General features: G+C 44.1%; 1 protein-coding gene across 3 annotated transcripts; it reads left to right on the top strand.

Annotated features, from left to right (window-relative positions):
• Window positions 1-5384: 5384 nt before the first annotated feature.
• Window positions 5385-9936, top strand: GSTK1 (glutathione S-transferase kappa 1; the record flags this gene model as incomplete). Of its 3 annotated transcripts, XM_079711953.1 has the most annotated exons (8): window positions 5385-5456; window positions 5980-6061; window positions 6261-6389; window positions 6701-6801; window positions 6971-7006; window positions 8787-8903; window positions 9256-9349; window positions 9628-9936. In XM_079711953.1, the coding sequence occupies 8 exons, from the start codon at window positions 5385-5387 to the stop codon at window positions 9675-9677; spliced, it is 681 nt and encodes a 226-aa protein (XP_079568079.1). In that variant the 3' UTR covers window positions 9678-9936. The 3 variants fall into 3 exon arrangements, with proteins under 3 accessions (XP_079568079.1, XP_079568080.1, XP_079568081.1); XM_079711954.1 differs by lacking the exon at window positions 6971-7006; XM_079711955.1 differs by lacking the exon at window positions 6261-6389.
• Window positions 9937-20263: the final 10327 nt, after the last annotated feature.

A 20263-nucleotide genomic window follows, 5' to 3' on the forward strand; every position in this document is an offset into this window, starting at 1 on the left:
TGGTTTCACAGGTGTATGCATATGTCGAAACTTAGCAAAGTGTACACGTGAAATATGTGCTGTTTATCGTATGTCAGTTATACCTCAATAAAGCTGTTTTAGAAGGGGGAAGAAAAAGAAATTATCAAAGCCTGAGAGGGAGTCTTAGAAATTAAGAAAATTATGTATAATCCCTAATACAGCTATTTTCATTTTTTCCATTGTGTTTTGGTTTTGTCCCTATGTCCAATATGTGAGTATTTTACAAGGGTATAATGACAGCATATATTAGCTGTTCTCAGGCTGCGATGTTGTCACACTGGTATGTCCTGATGAGCTACAAGATGTTCCAACTAAATTTGTTATTAATCGTATTTAAAATACCTGGTTTGGGGCTTCCCTGGTGGTGCAGTGGTTGAGAGCCCGCCTGCCGATGCAGGGGACACGTGTTCGTGCCCCAGTCCGGGAAGATCCCATATGCCGCAGAGCGGCTGGGCCCGTGAGCCATGGCTGCTCAGCCTGCGCGTCCGGAGCCTGTGCTCCGCAATGGGAGAGGCCACAACAGCGAGAGGCCCGCGTACCACAAAAAAAAAAAAAAAAAAAAAAAACCTGGTTTGCCAAGGTTTACCTCTTTTAATATAGCACAGCATATTCCAACACTAGAACCATAATAATGTCAACTTGAGTCTCTTGCATTTTGGTATGGTTTCTTATGTGTGGAAGCTAGCACACAGAACTTCACATCACCCTTGGCATATCCTTAGGAAAATGTCAGGCGCTGAGAACCAGTGATGTAAATACTCAGTTGTATCTTGGAAAATATTATATCTTAAAACTGTGTCACATGTGTTGCTACATGGCCTTCATAATTGACATTTTCCTTAAATCAAAGTAAAATATACAAAAGCTAATAAATCATGTAAGTTAATCTCCTTGAAATCTCCTCCCCCCTTTTCTGCCAGTACAAATTCCTAAAGGCACCTTCCTTTTTAAATTTTTCTTCCTTCCTTCCTCTCTTTGTCCTTCTTTCTCGTCTTCCTTTAGTGGGTAGATAATATACTCACATGGGTCAAAAATCAAAAAGTAGTAAACATGATATACAACAAAAAGTCTGCTTCCTGCCCTGCCCCCAGTCACCTAGCTTCCCTCCTCAAATGCAACTGGTTTTATCAGTTTTTTAGCTCTCCATATATCAGTATCAATGAGCATATATGGGCATGTGTATATCCACACACTTAGAGAGTATTTAAACCCTGCAAAAAAAAGATAGCAAATTATTTGCACTGTTTTACACCTTGTCTTTCACTTTTTAATATACAGGCTATCATCCAATATTAACACATAAAGAGCTTCCAAGTTCTTTTTAAAGTTGAAAATATTATAAATATTGTTGTATTGAATTAGACCCACATGGATGAAGATTTAGGTAGTTTTCCAATATTTTTTATGACAAACAACACTGGAATAACCTCACAGCACATCATATTGCATGTAGGTAAACATGTTTATAGTATAAATTCTTAAAAAGGGAATTGCTAGGTCAAAGGGTGTGTGCATTTTTAAAACAGAGAGATATTGCCAAACTGCCCTGCTTAGAGGTTGTACTGATTTACACTCCCACCACTTACATAAGACAATGACTTTCCATGGATTCCTGCCAACTACCTGAGTCATAACCCTTTTTGATCTCTGCCAACTTGATAGATGAAAACATATCATAATGTAATTTTAGCTCACAGTTTTCGTAAGTGTATACAAGCAGGTTGGTGTTTTAGAGCCATCTGTCTATTTCTGTGAATGTTCTGTTCATATCATTTGCCTGCTTTTCCACTGGGCTTCTGTTCTTTTACTTTATTGATGTTTTAGCTCTTTCTACACTAGGATAACTACCTTTCTGACTGTGAAATGAACCCAGATATTTTTCCCAGTTATTTTTTGACTTGCTGGATTTTGCCAAACAGATTTTTTAAAAATTTTATGTAATTGAATATATAAATCTTTTCTTCTAAGGCTTCTGCATTTGGTACTAGTTAGCAAAGCTGTTTCTACTCCCAGAATTTTTTTAAAGGTTTTTTCCCCTAAGTTCCTCAGGTACTTTATTGGTTTCTTTCTCTAACATTAAATATTTGATCCATCTAGAGATGTTCCTTGTGTAAGGTGTGAGGTATGGGCCTGGTTACATTTTGTTTAAAATTACCAGTTGTCCCATACCATTTAATAATCTATCTTTTAATGATTTTAAAAAGCAACTTATTTAAAGCATTTCTGGTTTCAAATATGTAACTCCAAATTACATGATTAAAGCTCTAGCGATGTTCTGAATGCAGGCTATTTCACTAACTTGTGTGTGAAAGCTGGGATTTAGTTTCCGTACGCTACCCTTTCTCTCCCTCCTCCAAAGCTTGATAAGTACATCATGTTTAGTTCCTCTGTTACTAAGTACTATTAGTTACTTTAGCTACCTTAAATCATTGACTTACACCGCTATTTCTAGTTCCAACTAATCAGTACCAAGACACTCCTTTCAGCAAAGTGCAGATCATTCTGCGCAGAAGTGTACATATTTTTTGTTGTTGTTCCCACTCCATATTACCCACAACAGGGCCCAATCTAATTCATAACAGTGATAATAATAATGGTGCATGAGGCACTGTATAGACACTCAGATCAATGTTTACCATTCTATGACTCTTAAAATAAATATCGGGCTTCCCTGGTGGCGCAGTGGTTGAGAGTCCGCCTGCCGATGCAGGGGACACGGGTTCGTGCCCCGGTCCGGGAAGATCCCACATGCCGCGGAGCGGCTGGGCCCGTGAGCCATGGCCGCTGAGCCTGCGCGTCCGGAGCCTGTGCTCCGCAGCGGGAGAGGCCACAGCAGTGAGAGGCCCGCGTACCGCAAAAAAAAAAAAAAAAAAAAAAAAAAAAAAAAAAAAAAAATAAATATCCACGAGTTCACAGTGATATAAATAAATCATCAAATGAATGAATGAGTGAATGGGACAATTCTCCTTTCAGAAGAATTCTAATTAATAAATGAAGAAGAAATGAGGGAAATAGAAAATCTTGATCAGAACACCACAGTAATCATTGCTGCAGGCAAGTTCTACTGATAAATGATAAAATTGGTAGGTGAAAGTTTAAGGAGGAACAAGACTTATGCAAGCCTCAAAGTATCTCCCCCAAAATATGTCTTAATTACTGTGATGGTTATAACATATGTCCACAAATTCTTTGATGTTCTTCCCTCCAGAAGGTGGGTTTAATTTACCCAACCCCTAATCCCACCCCCAGAGTGGGCTGCACTTAGTGACTTCCTTCCAAAGAATAGAACACAGAAAGGAGGGAAATACTGATCAACAGTGACCAAGTGATCAAAGTTAACATCACTGATAATAAATCATGTTTATGTTGGAAACCCCCTGACTCGAGTGCAGGAGAAGAGTACTTCACCTCCGTGGTATACTCCCCCCAAATCCATAACCCCAGCCTTGGCACGAGAAAAAACCAAAGCCAAATTGAGGGACACTCTACAAAATACTTGCCCAATACTTTTCAAAAGTGTCAAGATCAGAAAACACAAGAAAAAGCCAAAACACTTTCATAGATAAGAGGACTGGTGGCGCAGTGGTTAAGAATCCACCTGCCAGTGCAGGGACATGGGTTCGATCACTGGTCCGGGAAGATCCCACATGCCGAGGAGCAACTAAGCCCGTGCGCCACAGCTACTGAGCCTGCACTCTAGAGCCCGCGAGCCACAACTACTGAAGCCCGTGAGCCACAACTACTGAAGCCCACGCCCCTAAGAGCCCATGCTCCTCAACAAGAGAAGCCACTGCAATGAGAAGCCCACACACCGCAGGAAGAGGAGCCCCCGCTTGCTGCAACTAGACAAAGCCCGTGTGTAGCAACGAAGACCCAAAGCAGCCAAAAATAAATAAATAAATAAAAACTTGGGGGAAAAAAAAAAAAGAGGAGACTAAAGAGACACGACATCTAAATGCTGTGGGGTACCCTGAACTGGTTCCTGGAGCAGAAAAAGTCATTAATGGAAAGACGGGTGCAGTATGAAGCCTGTAATCTAGTTAATTTTTAAGTGTTAATTTCTGTTTTGGTGTTATACCATGGTTATGTAAAATGTTCACATTAGGGGAAGCTGGTTGAAGGATATGCAGAAACTCTTTGTACTACCTTTACAACTCTTCTGTAAGTCTAAAATTATTTCCAAATATAAAGGTATTTTCAAAATAAAATCTTATTACCGGGCTAAATTAGCTCTTGGATACTTTTAAATTAATATCAGTATTATTGGAGGAAAACAAAGTATAATTTTTTTCAGTTTCAGTGATCATCAAGCAATTAGTTTAATGTGAAAGTGAGTGAAGATAACCTCATTTCTCCTTCCATTTTCTTTGTTTTACTCTATGTAAAGGTTTCCACTGTGTCCTTGTACTCTGAAGGCCTAGGGTTGTTTTTCCAATGCGCACAAATGAGAAGTGGAAGGCTTATTATGTTTTAAAATTCATAAAATTAGTAATACTAAAAATAATTTTAATAAAATTAAATGGAACTTAGAAAGTTCTGTTTCTTTGCATTAAATGTAATCCCAGTATAAGACAACGTGACATACTTACCGGTAAAAGTAGGGCCGACCATTCCCATTATCCCTCCAATTATCGGTGCAGTAAGGTCTCCTTTCCTTCACTCACTCACAATATGTATTGATTAGCAAATATATTCCAGACATCGTCCTAAACTCTTGAGAAATTAAAAACAAAACAAACAAAAGTATCATTGGGGCACTTCTTACTCTGCCCGTCCCAGAAAGTTCTTGTAACTACCAACCAACACTAATATCTAACGTGAACAGGAACTCTTTCACTCCTCACAAGTCTATAGGTAGGGTTATCATTATGTATCCCGTATTTTTATGCCTATTTTTACGAGGGACGAGGATATTGTGGTTCAGAGAGGTCAACAGGCTTGCCAGAGGTGCACAGCTAAGCAAGAGGCAAGGGCATCTCAAACCACGCCCCTCTGCCCCACACTCCACCCCAGGGCAGGGCGGTGACCACGAGGTGGGCGGGTCACCACAGCGGCGAGCTCCCCGGGGGACGCCCCTCACCCTCGCCCTCCGCGGCCGCCCTCAGGTAGCCCCCCACACTCCGACCCTGACTCTGTCCCGGGAGCGGGTTTCCCCTGCGAGGCTGCGCGGCCGGGGCGGGGCGGGGCGGTCCTCTTGGGGAGGCCGGGCGGCGGGGCGGGGCCGCCGGGCGGCGGGGCGGGGCCGCCGGGCGGCGGGGCGGGGCCGCCGGGCGGCGGGGCGGGGCCGCCGCGCGCAGGAGGAAGGAAGTACCCGCCGGCGCGCTTCCGGGACCGCGCTGGCTTCGAGTGCGCCCGGGCGCACCATGGGGCCGCTGCCGCGGACTCTCGAGCTCTTCTACGATGTGCTGTCCCCCTATTCCTGGCTGGCCTTCGAGGTGACGCCGGGGGAGCCGCTTCAGCCGGGGCTTGGAGGACGAGGGCAGAGGGAAGGGCGAGCGAAGGGCGTAGGGACCGCAATCTCGTGAAATTCCTGGCGCTGCCCGACGCGGTTTAGGACAAGCAGATAGAGAGCCAGGCTGAAGGTCACTTTGTTGGTAAACCGGATACGATCACTGGCTCCAGGTCGAACCCTTATAGCCTAAGGCAGGGTCTTCCCCCAGTGGTGAAGAAGATGATCAACTTTAGAGAATAAGGATATAAGCCCTCTTCGTAGCCCTCCGATTTCCGTTTGGTGGTGGGGTGGGGGGGAGTGAAGAACAGATTAAAAACTGCCCACAGGAGCAAAGGTCGTGGGGTCGATTTCTAGCAGTGGAGAGAGTTTTGCCCTTTCAAACCAAACAATTTAGGACGTCCTCATAACCCCTTGTCTGCGCCTATAGCTTCTGGCTGATGACTGCCGTGAAGCACCCTTCCCTCCCTCAGCCGTTTTCACTCTCTATCTTCGCCCCCGCCCTGCAGGTCCTGTGCCGGTATAAGAACATCTGGAATGTCAGCCTGCAGCTGCGCCCGACCTTAATTGCAGGGATCATGAAAGACAGCGGTATGAAGGCAGCAGCGTTTTCGGCAGGGATTTGAGGGAAGACTGATTGCAAAGGCCCAGGGGGGTGGCCCTCCACTGGGTCTTCATATTGGTGGCAGCAGCTAGTAACATGCCCTCTGCCTGAAACCCCGGTAGGGGTCCCCCAGTCCTGGGACCCTTAGGTCGTCCCTCTCCAGTGAGCCCAGCTTTCCACTTGCAGGAAACCAGCCGCCAGCTTTGCTTCCCCGCAAAGGCTTATACCTGAAAAATGACGTTAGGCTCCTGGGACAGCATCTCCAGGTTCCCATCCACTTACCCAAGGATTTCTTCTATGTGATCTTTGAAAAAGGTGAAGAGAGTGGGATATAGATGGGGCCTCAAATAGAGAGGAGTGGATTTGGAGATTGCAGGGCCAGAAAGGAGGGGTTCGGGTGATTCCATTAAGTGAAACAAGCCTTGGGAAAACTCAGGATCAGAGTTCAGGGAGCAGAAGGTTTGAGGATGTCAGGGGAGGGAGAGCAGGACAAACGGGTTATCAGAAACTTGGGTGGGAGCCTGAGGGCTTTGGAGCACTGGGGGGTGTCAGAAGCAGGAAAGAGCTGGTCTTCCATGGGGAAACAAACTAGAGGAGCCCTACCTCTGAGTGCCTCCGCCCCACAGGAAGTTTGACAGCCATGCGCTTCCTCACCGTTGTGAAACTGGAGCACCCGGAGTTGCTGGAGAAAGTGTCCAGGGAACTGTGGATGCGCATCTGGTCACGGGTGAGGGCGGGGCTCTGGGAACCCACCTGCAGGGAGACCCTGGATGATTTGATGACCCTGCCCTAGGTTCGGTCCAGGTCCTGCCTTCCCCATCGTTCACTGACCTAGTGTCCTCCATCACACCCCTCACCTCACCACCCCCTCGTACTGAGTGTCCTCTTTTTTCCAGGACGAAGACATCACAGAGCCCCAGAGCATCCTGGCCGTGAGTGTCCCCACTCCTCCCGTGGGGAGTCTGAGGACAGTTGACATCCAGGGGCAAAGAGGACATCATTTTCTTGTTGGGTGGAAGAGGTCATAGTTAGGGGAGAAAGAACCTTTGATAGGCCAAATTACTAAAGGGTTGGAACTAAGAGGGCTCACGAAAGACTATCCCATGGTTGAAAGAGGAAGTGCAACATTCTACATGGGTAGCACGTATTTGATGCAAGAAGTCAGTGGGAGAGAGGTGTTAAATGTTGGCACCTGCAGGTGTGAAGTACTGGCAAGTCTTGGCCCCAAAGACTCCAACACAGACCTCACCATCACATCCAGGAGCCTTTAAAAACAGGCTTTAAAAAGACAAAAAGAGGGCTTCCCTGGTGGCGCAGTGGTTGAGAGTCCGCCTGCCGATGCAGGGGACACGGGTTCGTGCCCCAGTCTGGGAGGATCCCACATGCCGCGGAGCGGCTGGGCCCGTGAGCCATGGCCGCTGAGCCTGCGCTCCGCAATGGGAGAGGCCACAACAGTGAGAGGCCCGCGTACAGCTAAAAAAAAAAAAAAAAAAAAAAAAAAAAAGACAAAAAGAGATAACTGACTCAAGCCAAAATTACGCAGAAGCCTGAGTGAGAAAAATGGAAATAGCTCAAAACGTTAAAATGTGTGCCAGCCATAGATAGGGCTATAAAAAGTAAGTGTTTCTGCAGGATTAAATCGGAAAATTCAACACCATATTTTTTTTCCTTAAGTTTACAAAAGACAGTTGAGGCATATTCAAATGTAATAGATAAAACGACAAGTCACAAAACAGTTAAACATACAAAGCATGCCCGATATATCCTTCATGTTTTTATTCTTGCAAAGTCTATGCATAGGCTTGCTTTTTCACTTAATATTTAACAGTCATTTTCCATGCCACTTAACACTCTTGGAGAGTATAATTGTTAGTTTCCACATAGCATTCCATTCAGTAGATTTGTTTACTTAACCACTGCCCTATTATTGAACCCTTGGTCAGAACACAATTTCCTCATGTGGTCAAAGACAACGTCATGGATGACTTTGCATTTCCCAGTCCAGGTCGTGGAGGTCAGGTCACAGTGGTTATCAACCCTGGCTGTATATTAAAATCACCTGGGCACCACCGCCCAGAAATTCCGATGTAATTGTTCTCAGGGATGACATGCAAACTGGGATTTTCAAAAGCTCCCCCAGGAGATTCTCATATGTGCAGCCAAAGTGAAGAGCCACCGATCCCGGCAAACCCCAAACTGAAGCCTTCAACGTTCTCTTGAAGCCAGACACTCATAGCTGTAGCCGTGTACCTTGTCCAGAGTCCGCAGGAAATTCTATAGGAATTAGAGCCCAGCCCTTGATTCAGGAGTTCTAAGAAGTAGGAAGGCACGAGCCCCAGACTTACTGTCAGGGGACTCAGATTCTAGCATTGGCTCTGCTACTAACGAGCTCTTCAACACTGACCAAGACATGTACCGTTTCTGGACTTCAGGCTCCTCATCTGTTGACAAAGTGGTTGGGAAGCTGGTCTCTAAGATGCCCTCTGGCATTAAATTTCTGCAACTATGCCTCTGCCACCCACTCTTTCCACCCATCTCGTGATTTTGAAGGGAAAAACAGCCCCTGTTGGCAAGGATAGACCTCCACTCATGGGTGGGTAAAGGCATTGCCAGGATAACATGGGGACAGAAAATTAAAAAAACAGTTTTTTCCTAAGATTCCCCTCCCCCACTAGTGCAGACACAGTTGTGTTCCCTACCCCATCCCTTCAGGCTGCAGAGAAGGCTGGCATGTCCACGGGACGAGCCCGGGAACTTCTGGAAAGGGTCTCAACACCACAGGTGAAGAACCAGCTCAAGGAGACCACTGAGGCAGCCTGCAAATACGGGGTGAGCAACTCTGTATGTCCCCAGCCCCAGTGCTGAGACAGGGTGAGGCTCTCGCCTAGGTCCCCATGCTCCTGTCCAAAAGCTGCTCACCAACCGTGAGCCCTCCTGGCTCTCCCAGACCACCCTCACCCTCTCCCTTCCTTTCCCTGGACCCCAGGAAAGGAAGGGAGGGAGCTAGATGGTGAGAGAGGAGACACAAAACTCTCCCCAGAGACCCGGAGCCTCTTATCGGACACCTCTGGCTGCTTTGTGTCTGTGACCTCAGACCAGTATTGACGTGCAGCCTGCAACGGCAGCCCAATAACCACCTGCTCCATCACCCTCCTTCCTGCACGCTGACTGCTTTCTCCAGGCCTTTGGGCTGCCTGTCACTGTGGCCCACCTGGATGATGAAACCTACATGCTGTTTGGCTCTGACCGGATGGAGTTGCTGGCACATCTTCTGGGTAAGTTACAGGTTCATGCTGAGCTGCCCTTGACCCCACCCCTGCGTGATAGCAGTTGCCCAGAAGGATGGATTCAGAGCAAAAACAAGAACGTTCTAGGCCCTTCCAGTAATGGAGCCTCATACAGACACAGGTGTGCCTGAGGTAGAATGGGGAGGGGGCCACCTTCTCCCACAGGAGAGAAGGAAGCCTCTGTACCTTGAAGCCAGGCGGAGCTCGTCCTAGAGAAGCCCCAGGGGCTTGTGCGGCCAACCTCTGGCATGATTTTCTCCATCCAGGAGAGAAGTGGATGGGCCCTGTGCCTCCAGCTGTAACTGCCAGACTTTAAGGAAGCCCAGAAGCAGCAGGATTATTGGTATAAAAAAGCAGACTATCTCCCTACCCCCCCTCTACCGTGGGGCCCTGGGACTCTGGTTTCCTGTCTGATAGAGGTTCCTCCCTGGCCCTGGGGGATGCCGGCGAGGGGCTCTGCAGTTCACCATCTACCATCAGTCTCACGGCTGCTGTTACTTCTGTGCCTCACGAGTGCCTTTCGAGAGCCCCAGACTCTGCTTCCCACAAAATAAACCTAACGCTATTAGGCGTCATATTTCTGAGTCTGCGTCTTCCCTGGTGTTTGTGTGCTCTTGTTCCTGCGTTCACATCCGGGCCATTCTAGGCGTTTGAGAAGAGCAGCTCACTGTGCTCCCAGCCCCCTGCCCACCTTGGGGCAGCTTATGTGGAGAGAGCGGGAAACAGTCCGTCTTTCTCTTCTACAGAAGCTTCCTGAGTCTGTCAGAGACAGAAAAGTAAGCCGGATGGGTTTTGCCACTAACCAGTTGGGCACTGTCTTCTGACCAGCCATGGTGCCTGAGACAGGGCTGGGGCCAGAAGCCCCCTGGGGAATGAAGGCTGGAGGGAACCAGAGCATGACTGAGCTTGCATCCAGATATTTAAACGGGGTCCCGCCACTCTGACCGGCAGAACCAGGACAAGGCCAGGCAAGGAGACTGGCCGGAGCTGCCACGGCCTGAAGTTGCTCATCCCCTCATGGTTCCTCCCCTCACCCACAAAGCAGATCCCAAGGAAAACTCGGGCCTTTCTCCCGGCCTATTATGACCCCTGTTCCCTCCCACACAAACCTAGAGCTTTCCCACTCCCCCAGTTATTAACCCAAAGTCCCTGCTCTTTGTGTGCCCACCGTACGATAATCAGAATGCCTTGTGTTTCGATAGGGTCTGCACTTCTTTGGCAATACTCTGTTTAGAAGCTGAAACCACGCTTGGATGCCTGTGTGGCGACTTAGATGGCTCGAGGGGCTTTAAGAGGAGATGCCATCTTCCCTTGGCTTCACTCTGGCTTTCTCATCTCATATCCCATTTTCCCCTCTTATCCCCTATCACTTTCTGTCTTCCTCTTCTCCCCACTCTTTCATTATTCCAGCATACTCCAGGACTTCAAATCATCCTACCAGGCTTACCTGTGAAGTAATGTCAGAAGTACATCTCCAAATAAGCACTCCTTCCTCCAAAGGAGATTTGTGACATGTGCAGCTAATGTAAGATAAAAATATGGGGAAACATAGGGGCAAATTAAAACAAAATGGAACTTTTCACGTATTGCAGTTAAATATATTCAAGTATATTGAAGTTCTCATATACGCTGAGAGCAGTGTGAGTAGAGACAAAGTTTTATGAATAGAGATGCTTGTCTCACCATTATTTGTGATACCAAATGACTTAAATATCAAACAGGAGGATTTTTTAATGTTATGGTACATCCAGGATGTAAGGTTTCATAGCCATCAAAAATTATATTTGTGAAAAATTTTTAGGAAATTTGGAAATTCTTAGGATATAATAATTGATTGGAAAAAAGATGAAACTATATAGTATGATCTCAATTAGGTCTTGATGTTAAAAATACATTACAGAGGGCATTAATGTATTAATCTGGAATAAAATACATCAAAATGTTTTCATTTTATTTGTATAGGTTCTTTAAATGATCATTTATTCTGGTAAACAAAAAAAAACTTAAGTAAAAAAAAATAAAAATTTGTAAATTCACATTTGGGTACAATTGTGTATCTTCATTGTTTCCTAAATTCATCGATTGCTTAACTTAATCCTAAATCTCATCCCAGACTGATGTGGTATAATCTCTTATTGTAGAGGCAGATTTCCCAGTCCTGGCCACTCTTCCTTTAAAGGCTCTAGCATCCTATTTTTCTTTTTCTTTTTCTTTTTTTTAAAGTTACTCATTTATTTATTTATTTATTTATTTCTTGGCTGCGTTGGGTCTTCGCTGCTGCACGCGGGCTCTCTCTGGTTGGCAGCGAACAGGGGCTGCTCTTCGTTGTGGTGCGTGGGCTTCTCTTGTTGTGGAGCACGGGCTCTAGGCATGTGGGCTTCAGTAGTTGTGGCACGTGGGCTCAGCAGTTGTGGCCCGTGGGCTCTAGAGCGCAGGCTCTGCAGTTGTGGCGCACAGGGTCAGCTGCTCTGCGGCATGTGGGATCTTCCCGGACCAGGGCTCGAACCCGTGTCCCCTGCATTGGCAGGTGGATTCTTAACCACTGCGCCACCAGGGAAGTCCTAGCATCCTATTTTTCTAATCCAATGGAAGAATTTAATCTTCACTGAAGGAATGAGACAATTTCTAGACTAATCCATACACATGTGATCTAGATTTTAATGTCTGAACTTATGCCAAATAGAATAAAAAATGATTATATTAGGGTTCTCCCAAAAAGAATCAATAGGATGTTTATAAATATATAGAAAGATTTATTGTGAGGTATTGGCTCACATGACTACGGAAGCTGAGGAGTCCCATCATTCGCCATCTGCAAGCTGGAGGCCCAGGAAAGCTGGGGTCAGTTCCAGTCCAAGTTTAAAGGCCTGAGAACCAGGAGAGCCAATGTCCGAGGGAAGGAGAAGATGGCTGTCTCCGTTCAAACAGAGCAGATTCTCCCTTCTGCCTTTTTGTGCTATTCAGGCCCTCAGTGGATTGGATGATGAAAACCCGCATTGGTGAGAACCACCTCTTCTACGGATTCAAATGCTAATGTCTTCTGGAAACACCCTCTCAGGCACACCCAGAAATTATGTTTTATCAGCTCTTTGGGCATCCGTTAGCACAGTCAAGTTGACACATAAAACTAACCATCACAGCGAGAAAAGGAAAAGCCTCCAAATGCAGCTACATTTTATTTCAATTAAGGAACTCTTTTCTATAATTTAAACCGTTTCATACTTAGTTGCTTCCTCTCCTCTCCTTCTGATCAACAGTTGTAATATAAAATTTGCAATTATGTCAATGCTCAGAATTCAATACTGACCCACTTCCTTGTGTTGTAATTCAAATTCCAAGCTTACCAAATAATGTTATGCTTCTAAAACACAACTTTTTTAGGTAAAATTCTTAAAAATTATATATATATATATATATATATATATATAGTTTTTTTTTTTTTTTTTTTTTTTGGCTGCGTGGGTCTTTGTTGAAGGGCGCCAGCTTCACGGGCTTCTCTCTAATTGCGGTGTGCGGGCTTCTCTCTAGCTATGGCGTGCGGCCTCCAGGGCACCGTGGGCTCTGTAGTTTGCAGCACGTGGGCTCTCTCGCTGAGGCACGTGAGCTCAGTAGTTGTGGCACGTGGTCTTAGTTTTCCCACGGCAGGTAGGGTCTTAGTTCCCTGACCAGGGATCGAACCCATATCCCCTGAATTGGAAGGTGGATTCTTTACCACTGGACCACCAGGGAAGTCCCAAAAGTGATACTTTTTTACAGAACCAAAACACAAGGGGTAATTAAAGACAACAAAGTATTGCATGCATGTGGTAAAACAAAAACAAAAAACAGAGCAAGGTGTGAAATGAAAAGTGAAGAGTCCTCCCTTTCCCACTCTTCACTTTTTTGTGTATGCTTCGAGAAATGCCCTTTTTTTTTTTAACACAAATGTCAGGCATAATACACAGATTCCATATACCCTTCATCCAGTTTCCCCAATGGTGACATCTTGCATGTCTGGTACAATGACACAACCAGAAAATTGGCATTGATACAATCCATCAACCTCATTCAGATTTCACCAGTTTGATATGCACACATTTGTGTGTCTGTGTTTAATTCCATATAATTTTATCACCTGTGGACTCATGTGACCACAACCACAGTCTAGACACAGAATGCTTCCAGCTTAGGGATCCCTCATACTGCCCTTTTTGTAGCTATAGCCACCTCCCTCCCTCCCTCCCTCCCCACTTCCCTAACCCTTGGCAACCGTGATCTGTTCACATAGTTGTCATTTTACGAGGGCTGTATGAACGGAATCAGATTGGCTTGTTTTCACTCAGCATAACCCCCTGAGGTCCACCCAAGGTACTATGTGTCTCTGTAGTTTGTAGCTTTTTTCTTTTTATTGCTGAGTCCTGTTCCTTGGTATGGATGTGCCAGTTTGTTTAACCTGTTGAAGGACATTTAAGTTGTTTCCACTTTGGGGCTGAAAAAGTTTCTGGACCAAATTCCAACGTGTGTGTGTGTGTGTGTGTGTGTGTGTGTAGGTGTAGGCTTCCCCACACCAACAAGCAATTTTTGGATGCCAGCAGGGTGTTCGAGAATTCAACTCAATTCCAACACTATCTACCCGGAGATAGCATTACATTCCACATGTAAGACCACCCTCCACTTCGAATGCCAGGTGCAAGTCCAGGTTGTCACCTGTGCTTCTGACAGACTGGTTATAAACCAGAGGTTCCCATGACCCCCTTCTCGGGTTTAATTAATTTGCTAGAACGGCTCACAGAACTCAATAAACCCATTTACTCACTAGATTACTGATTTATTATAAAAGCATATTAAAGGATATTATTCAAAACCCAGATGAAGAGATACATAGGGCAAGGTCCTGAACAAAGGAGCTTTTGTCCTCATGGAGCTTGGGGACCAGCATGGTGGCACATGGAAGCATCCTGGTTTCCCATTGTGGAAGCTCTCCGAAAATGGGGTTTTTATGGAGACTTCATTACATAGTCATGATTGACTAAATCTCTGGCCAATGGCAATTGATTTAACCTCAAGCTCCTCTCTCCTCCCCAGAAATCAGGGAGTGGAACTGAAAATTCCAACCCTCTAATCACTTGGTTGGTTCTCCTGGCAACCAGGCCCCCGATCTTTAGGTGCTTCTAAAAGTCACTTCATTCACAAAAGACACCCTTATCACTGTCAATGCTTAGGAAAGCTGTGAGCCAGGAACCGTGGACTAAAACCACATATATATAAGAAATATATTTTGGTCATCTGAATATCCAAATATGTGTGTATATAAATAAATATATAAATATAAATATAAATATATATATATCTTATCAATCACAATACCACAGGGGCTATTACAAGTAAAGCTGCTATGAACATGCATGTACAGGTTTGTGTGTGCACATAAATTTTCATTTCTCTGGGGTAAATGCCCAGGAGTACAATTGCTGAGTCATGTGGTAAGCGAGTGTTTAGTGTTGTAAAGAAACTGCTATACTTTTCCAGAGTAGCTGTACCATTTTACCTTCACACCAGCAATTCATGAGTGATCCAATTTCTCCACATCCTCACCAGGATTTGGTGTTATTACAATTTCTTATTTTACCTTTTCTGATTGGTGTGTAGTGGTATCTCATTGTGATTCTAATGTACATTTCCCTAGTAATGTTGAACATCTTTTTGCCTATGGGGTTGAGTGGGAAGGGGAATGATAGAACTTTCTGGGTGATAGTAATGTTTCCTCTCTTGATTGGAGTTTGGGTTATACCAATGTAAATTTTATCAAAACTCATGGAATGGTCCAGTTAAAATCTGTGCAATTCACTGCATGCAAATTTTACTTTAAAAAAAAGTTAGGGCTTCCCTGGTGGCGCAGTGGTTGAGAGTCCGCCTGCCAATGCGGGGGATACGGGTTCGTGCCCCGGTCCGGGAAGATCCCGCGTGCCGCAGAGCGGCTGGGCCCGTGAGCCATGGACACTGAGCCTGCGCATCCAGAGCTTGTTGCCCTGCAATAGGAGAGGTCACAGCAGTGAGAGGCCCGCGTACCGGAAAAAAAAAAAAAAAGTTAACTGTGAACTAATATTTAATTCTTGTTACTTTTATGCACGCTGAAGTAGCTAGGTGGAAGTGTGCTGATGTCTGCAGCCTACTTTGAAATGTATCAAAAAATAAGATATATTGATGGATAGATAAAGTGATGGATAGATATGTAATAAAGTATAATGAAATTTATTTTATAAATTTATTTATTTTATTTATTTTTGGCTGTGTTGGGTCTTTGTTGCTGCACGCGGGATTTCTCTAGTTGTGGCGAGCGGGGGCTACTCTTCATTGTGGTGCACGGGCTTCTCATTGCTGTCGCTTCTCTTGTTGCGGAGCATGGGCTCTAGGTGTGTGGGCTTCAGTAGTTGCAGCGCGCTGGCTCAGTAGTTGTGGCTCGTAGGCTTTAGAGCGCAGGCTCAGTAGTTGCAGTGCACAGGCTTAGTTGCTCCACAGCATGTGGGATCTGCCTGGACCAGGGCTTGAACCCGTGTCCCCTGCATTGGCAGGTGGATTCTTAACCACTGCGCCACCAGGGAAGCCCTGTATAATGAAATATTAATTATAGAATATAGATGGTGTGTACATGAGTGTTCACTGAAAAATTCTTTTCTGTGTTTTTAAGAACTCATAATAAAATGGTCTATACGTGCTGAACTGTACATACTGATAAGGAACAATCTCCAGTATATGCTGTTAGGTAGAAAAAGCAAAATATAAAAACAATATCTATGACATGCTCCCATGTGTATAAAGAAAGGGAGCCTGATTATATTACATTTGCTTGGTCAATATCTCTCTGGGAGGCTCTCCAGAAAAAGTTGGGAAACTGTAGTTGTCTCTAGGAAAGGGGACTGAGAGACTGAGGTTTGGGGGTGTAAAGATTTACTTTTTACTCTAATCCTTTTTTTTTTTTTTTTTGCGGTATGCGGGCCTCTCACTGTTGTGGCCTCTCCCGTTGCGGAGCACGGGCTCCGGACGCGCAGGCTCAGCGGCCATGGCTCACGGGCCCAGCCGCTCCGTGGCATGTGGGATCTTCCGGGACCGGGGCATGAACCCGTGTCCCCTGCATCGACACGGCAGGCGGTCCCTCAACCACTGCGCCACCAGGCAAGCCCCTCTAATCCTTTTTAACTGTTGAAATCTATACTATGAGTATAGATTATTTTTTTAACTAAAATAATTATCTTTAGTAATCTATATCTTTAAGTTTTATGTTTAAAAAAATTTGTTAATATCCACACATTGATACTTTCACACATTGATACTGTCTCAGATACTGTGTTTAATCATTAACTCTTTCATACAGCGTGTCAGGCTGTCATCTTTCCATCCACCTCAGAAAATCCTGGAGACCAATATCAAAAGTGTTACATTTCCTGGATAGATAACTTTAGAGATTAGCAGAGGATGATGTACAATGTAAGTTACAAACAAATGCTCCATAGTGAAATCCAGTCCCCGTGACAGGATGGTGGCCCTGTTACAGGTGGGTCCCTGGTGTGGCCATTACACTCAGACTTTGGCTGTAGCTCCTGGGCCATAGCCAGGCTGCAGGAGCGGGGTGGGAAAGGGGTGATAAGCTTGGGCTTATTTTCACCAATTTACAAATTAGAAACTGAAGCCCAGAAAGGTTAAGTACTTACCCAAGGTCACACAGTTAAGTGGTAGAGCTGAGATTTGAAACCTGGTTTGGCCATCTCCAAAAAATATGTGATTAACCACAATACAGCCCTATTTTCTCATGTGTGGGGACACAGTTATGTGGGACACTGTTGCCACTATCTGTAGAAGTTTCTAATAAAAACAATGCTTTTTGTGTTACTTGGCAAAAACCACACTCAGTTTCTTAAATTTCAGGATTGCTTTTTGTGGCATAGTGCTGAATACCTGACAGCACGGAACACCACTGTTCACTCAGTTCATTCCCAGTGAGCTTTGTACAATGTTACAACTAGCTGGAGAGGGTAATATTTATCCTTACATACTTGGGGATTCTTTGAAAGCATTTCCATCCCCCAAAATATCAATGTTTCTGATTTACTTCCTGTTATATCATTTAACCACCTTCCCTACACATTTGGAGGAGCTGTAAGGCAACTAACACAGAAGAAAAAACCCTCAACAGAGTTAAAAGATCAAGATTCTGAGTTTGATTCTAACTAAACAAATCGTGGGCTTTCTCTGAGCTGGTTTCTTCCTCTGTAACATGAAAATGATAATCAGATTCACCCCACAATTGTTATTAAGGATCAAATGAGATTGTGGATGTGGACCAAATTGTTTCTACCACCAACACCGTGTTAGAAGAAGTCACGGTGCACCTGAGGCTTCTAAGAGCTGTTCAGTTAAAATGTTACTTTTTATAATCAGTCTTAATTAGCTCATAAAAGATGAAAATCCTGATAGAGCCTACAATCTTAATTTCTAATCTTGCTTTATAGGCCAATAACCTTATCTTATCTTCTGATATTCTCTTTTGCTACCTTTGCTATCTGAAAATCAGTCTTTTCTTAAGATGACAAACAATGGGGAAAATGGCATCTAACCACTCCTCCAGGGAAGACCAGGGTAAGGATCTTAGAATGTCATAGGTGTTGTGTTAAATTAGGCAGCCAAAAAAAAAGTGTTAAGAGTTGGATGACATAGTGGTTAAGAGCCAGTGCTCTGCGGAGATGGAAACAACCTAAGTGTCCATCATTGGATGAATGGGTAAAGAAGATGTGGCACATACATACAATGGAATATTACTCAGCCATAAAAAGAAATGAAATTGAACTATTTGTAATGAGGTGGATGGACCTAGAGTCTGTCATACAGAGTGAAGTAAGTCAGAAAGAGAAAGACAAATACTGTATGCTGACACATATATATGGAATTTAAGAAAAAAAAAGGTCATGAAGAACATAGGGGTAAGACAGGAATAAAGACACAGACCTACTAGAGAATGGACTTGAGGATATGGGGAGGGGGAAGGGTAAGCTGTGACAAAGTGAAAGAGCGGCATGGACATATATACACTACCAAACGTAAGGTAGATAGCTAGTGGGAAGCAGCCGCATAGCACAGGGAGATCAGCTCGGTGCTTTGTGACCGCCTGGAGGGGTGGGATAGGGAGGGTGGGAGGGAGACGCAAAAGGGAGGGGATATGGGAACATATGTATACATATAACTGATTAAATTTGTGATAAAGCAAAAAATAAAAATAAAAAAAAAATAAATAAATAAAAAAAAATAAATAAAAAGAAATCTTTGCAGTCATAAAAAAAAAAAAAAAAGAGCCAGTGCTCTGGACTGGGACTGTGGGTTCAAATCTTGACCCACCCTTGATTAGCTACGTATTTTTCTCAAGTCTCTGACCTCACCTACAAAATGATATAACTACCCCTTATTAAATTATATTTTAAATTACCTAATTTGTGTAAAGCATTTAGCACAATGAGCAGTACATACAAAACACTCCACACATGTTGGCTGTAAGTATAAAACAGATCCAGATTCAGAAACACAAAACCACAGAAATCTGGAGACACAGAAGCACACAGCGGTAGACACCCGTGACCCTTCCCAGAAAGTCTGTGGATTATCTGTACTTCTCCCTTTTCCCCTGACCACCCACTTCCCTGCACCATTATTCTCCAAAATGAGGCAGCGTGGTAGACCAGCCAAGAGGGGAGTTCCAACCTCTAGCCAGGTGCTTTGTGGGAAGCAGGCAAGTAGAAAGCGGAAAGACAATTGAATTAAATGGTGAATTCATATTCTGCTAAGGATACTAAGTTGATAAAGAAAAAAGGAAAGTAAAAACTTTGGGAAGGAGTTTGGCCACATGCATTCAGGGCAATAAAAACTTTCACCATGCTTGTCTCAGTAATGACATTCCTTAGAATTCAGCTGGAGGAAATAACCCCAAAAGAAGGAAAAACTACACCCAAGAAGATAGAATTTTATATATATATATATATATATATATATATTCTTATTTTTGGCTGCGTTGGGTCTTTGTTGCTGCGCGCAGGCTTTTCTCTAGTTGCGGCGAGCGGGGGCTACTCTTCCGTTGTGGTGCGCGGGCTTCTCACTGCGGTGGTTTCTCTTGTGGAGCACGAGCTCTAGGCGCGCGGGCTCAGTAGTTGTGGCTCACAGGCTTCAGTAGTTGTGGCTCATGGGCTTAGTTGCTCCACGGCATGTGGGATCTTCCCAGACCAGGACTCGAACCCGTGTCCCCTGCACTGGTAGGTGGATTCTTAACCACTGTGCCACCAGGGAAGTCCAGAATTATATTTTTTAAACAGCTTTATAGAGGTACAATTCACCCCTTTAAAGTGTAAAATTCAATGGGTTGTTTTTTTTTTTTTTTTGGTATATTCACAGAGTTGTACAAGAATCACTACTACTTAATTAGAAAACATTTTCATTAACCCAAAGCAATAAATCCATTCATAGTTACTTCCTCTTCCTCCCTCTCTCCAGCCCTTAGCAACCACTAATCTACTTTTTTGTCTCTTAAAGCATTATTTTTGATGACCAAGAGGAAAAAAAAAAGAAAAATTGAATAAAATAAACTCAATGTTATTGAATAACATAATATAAAGCTCTGTTAAATTATGGTATATCCATTCAATAAAATATTACCTTATTGGCTGTTAGAAATTACTACAATAAAAACTATATCAAAAGGCAATTCTGTTACAATGTTTAAAGTTTTTTTAAAGATAACAAAATGGTGAACATACTCTGATCTCAACTAGAGTATATTCTGGTTTGTGTGTGAACAGACTGGAAGAAATGTATAGAAATTTTAAGTGGCCATGTTAGGGTGATGAGATTGTGGACAACTTTTTCTTTAGCCTTTAAATATTTTGT

This window comes from Hyperoodon ampullatus, assembly GCF_949752795.1.
Source record: "Hyperoodon ampullatus genome assembly, chromosome: 9".
Taxonomy (NCBI): domain Eukaryota; kingdom Metazoa; phylum Chordata; class Mammalia; order Artiodactyla; family Ziphiidae; genus Hyperoodon; species Hyperoodon ampullatus.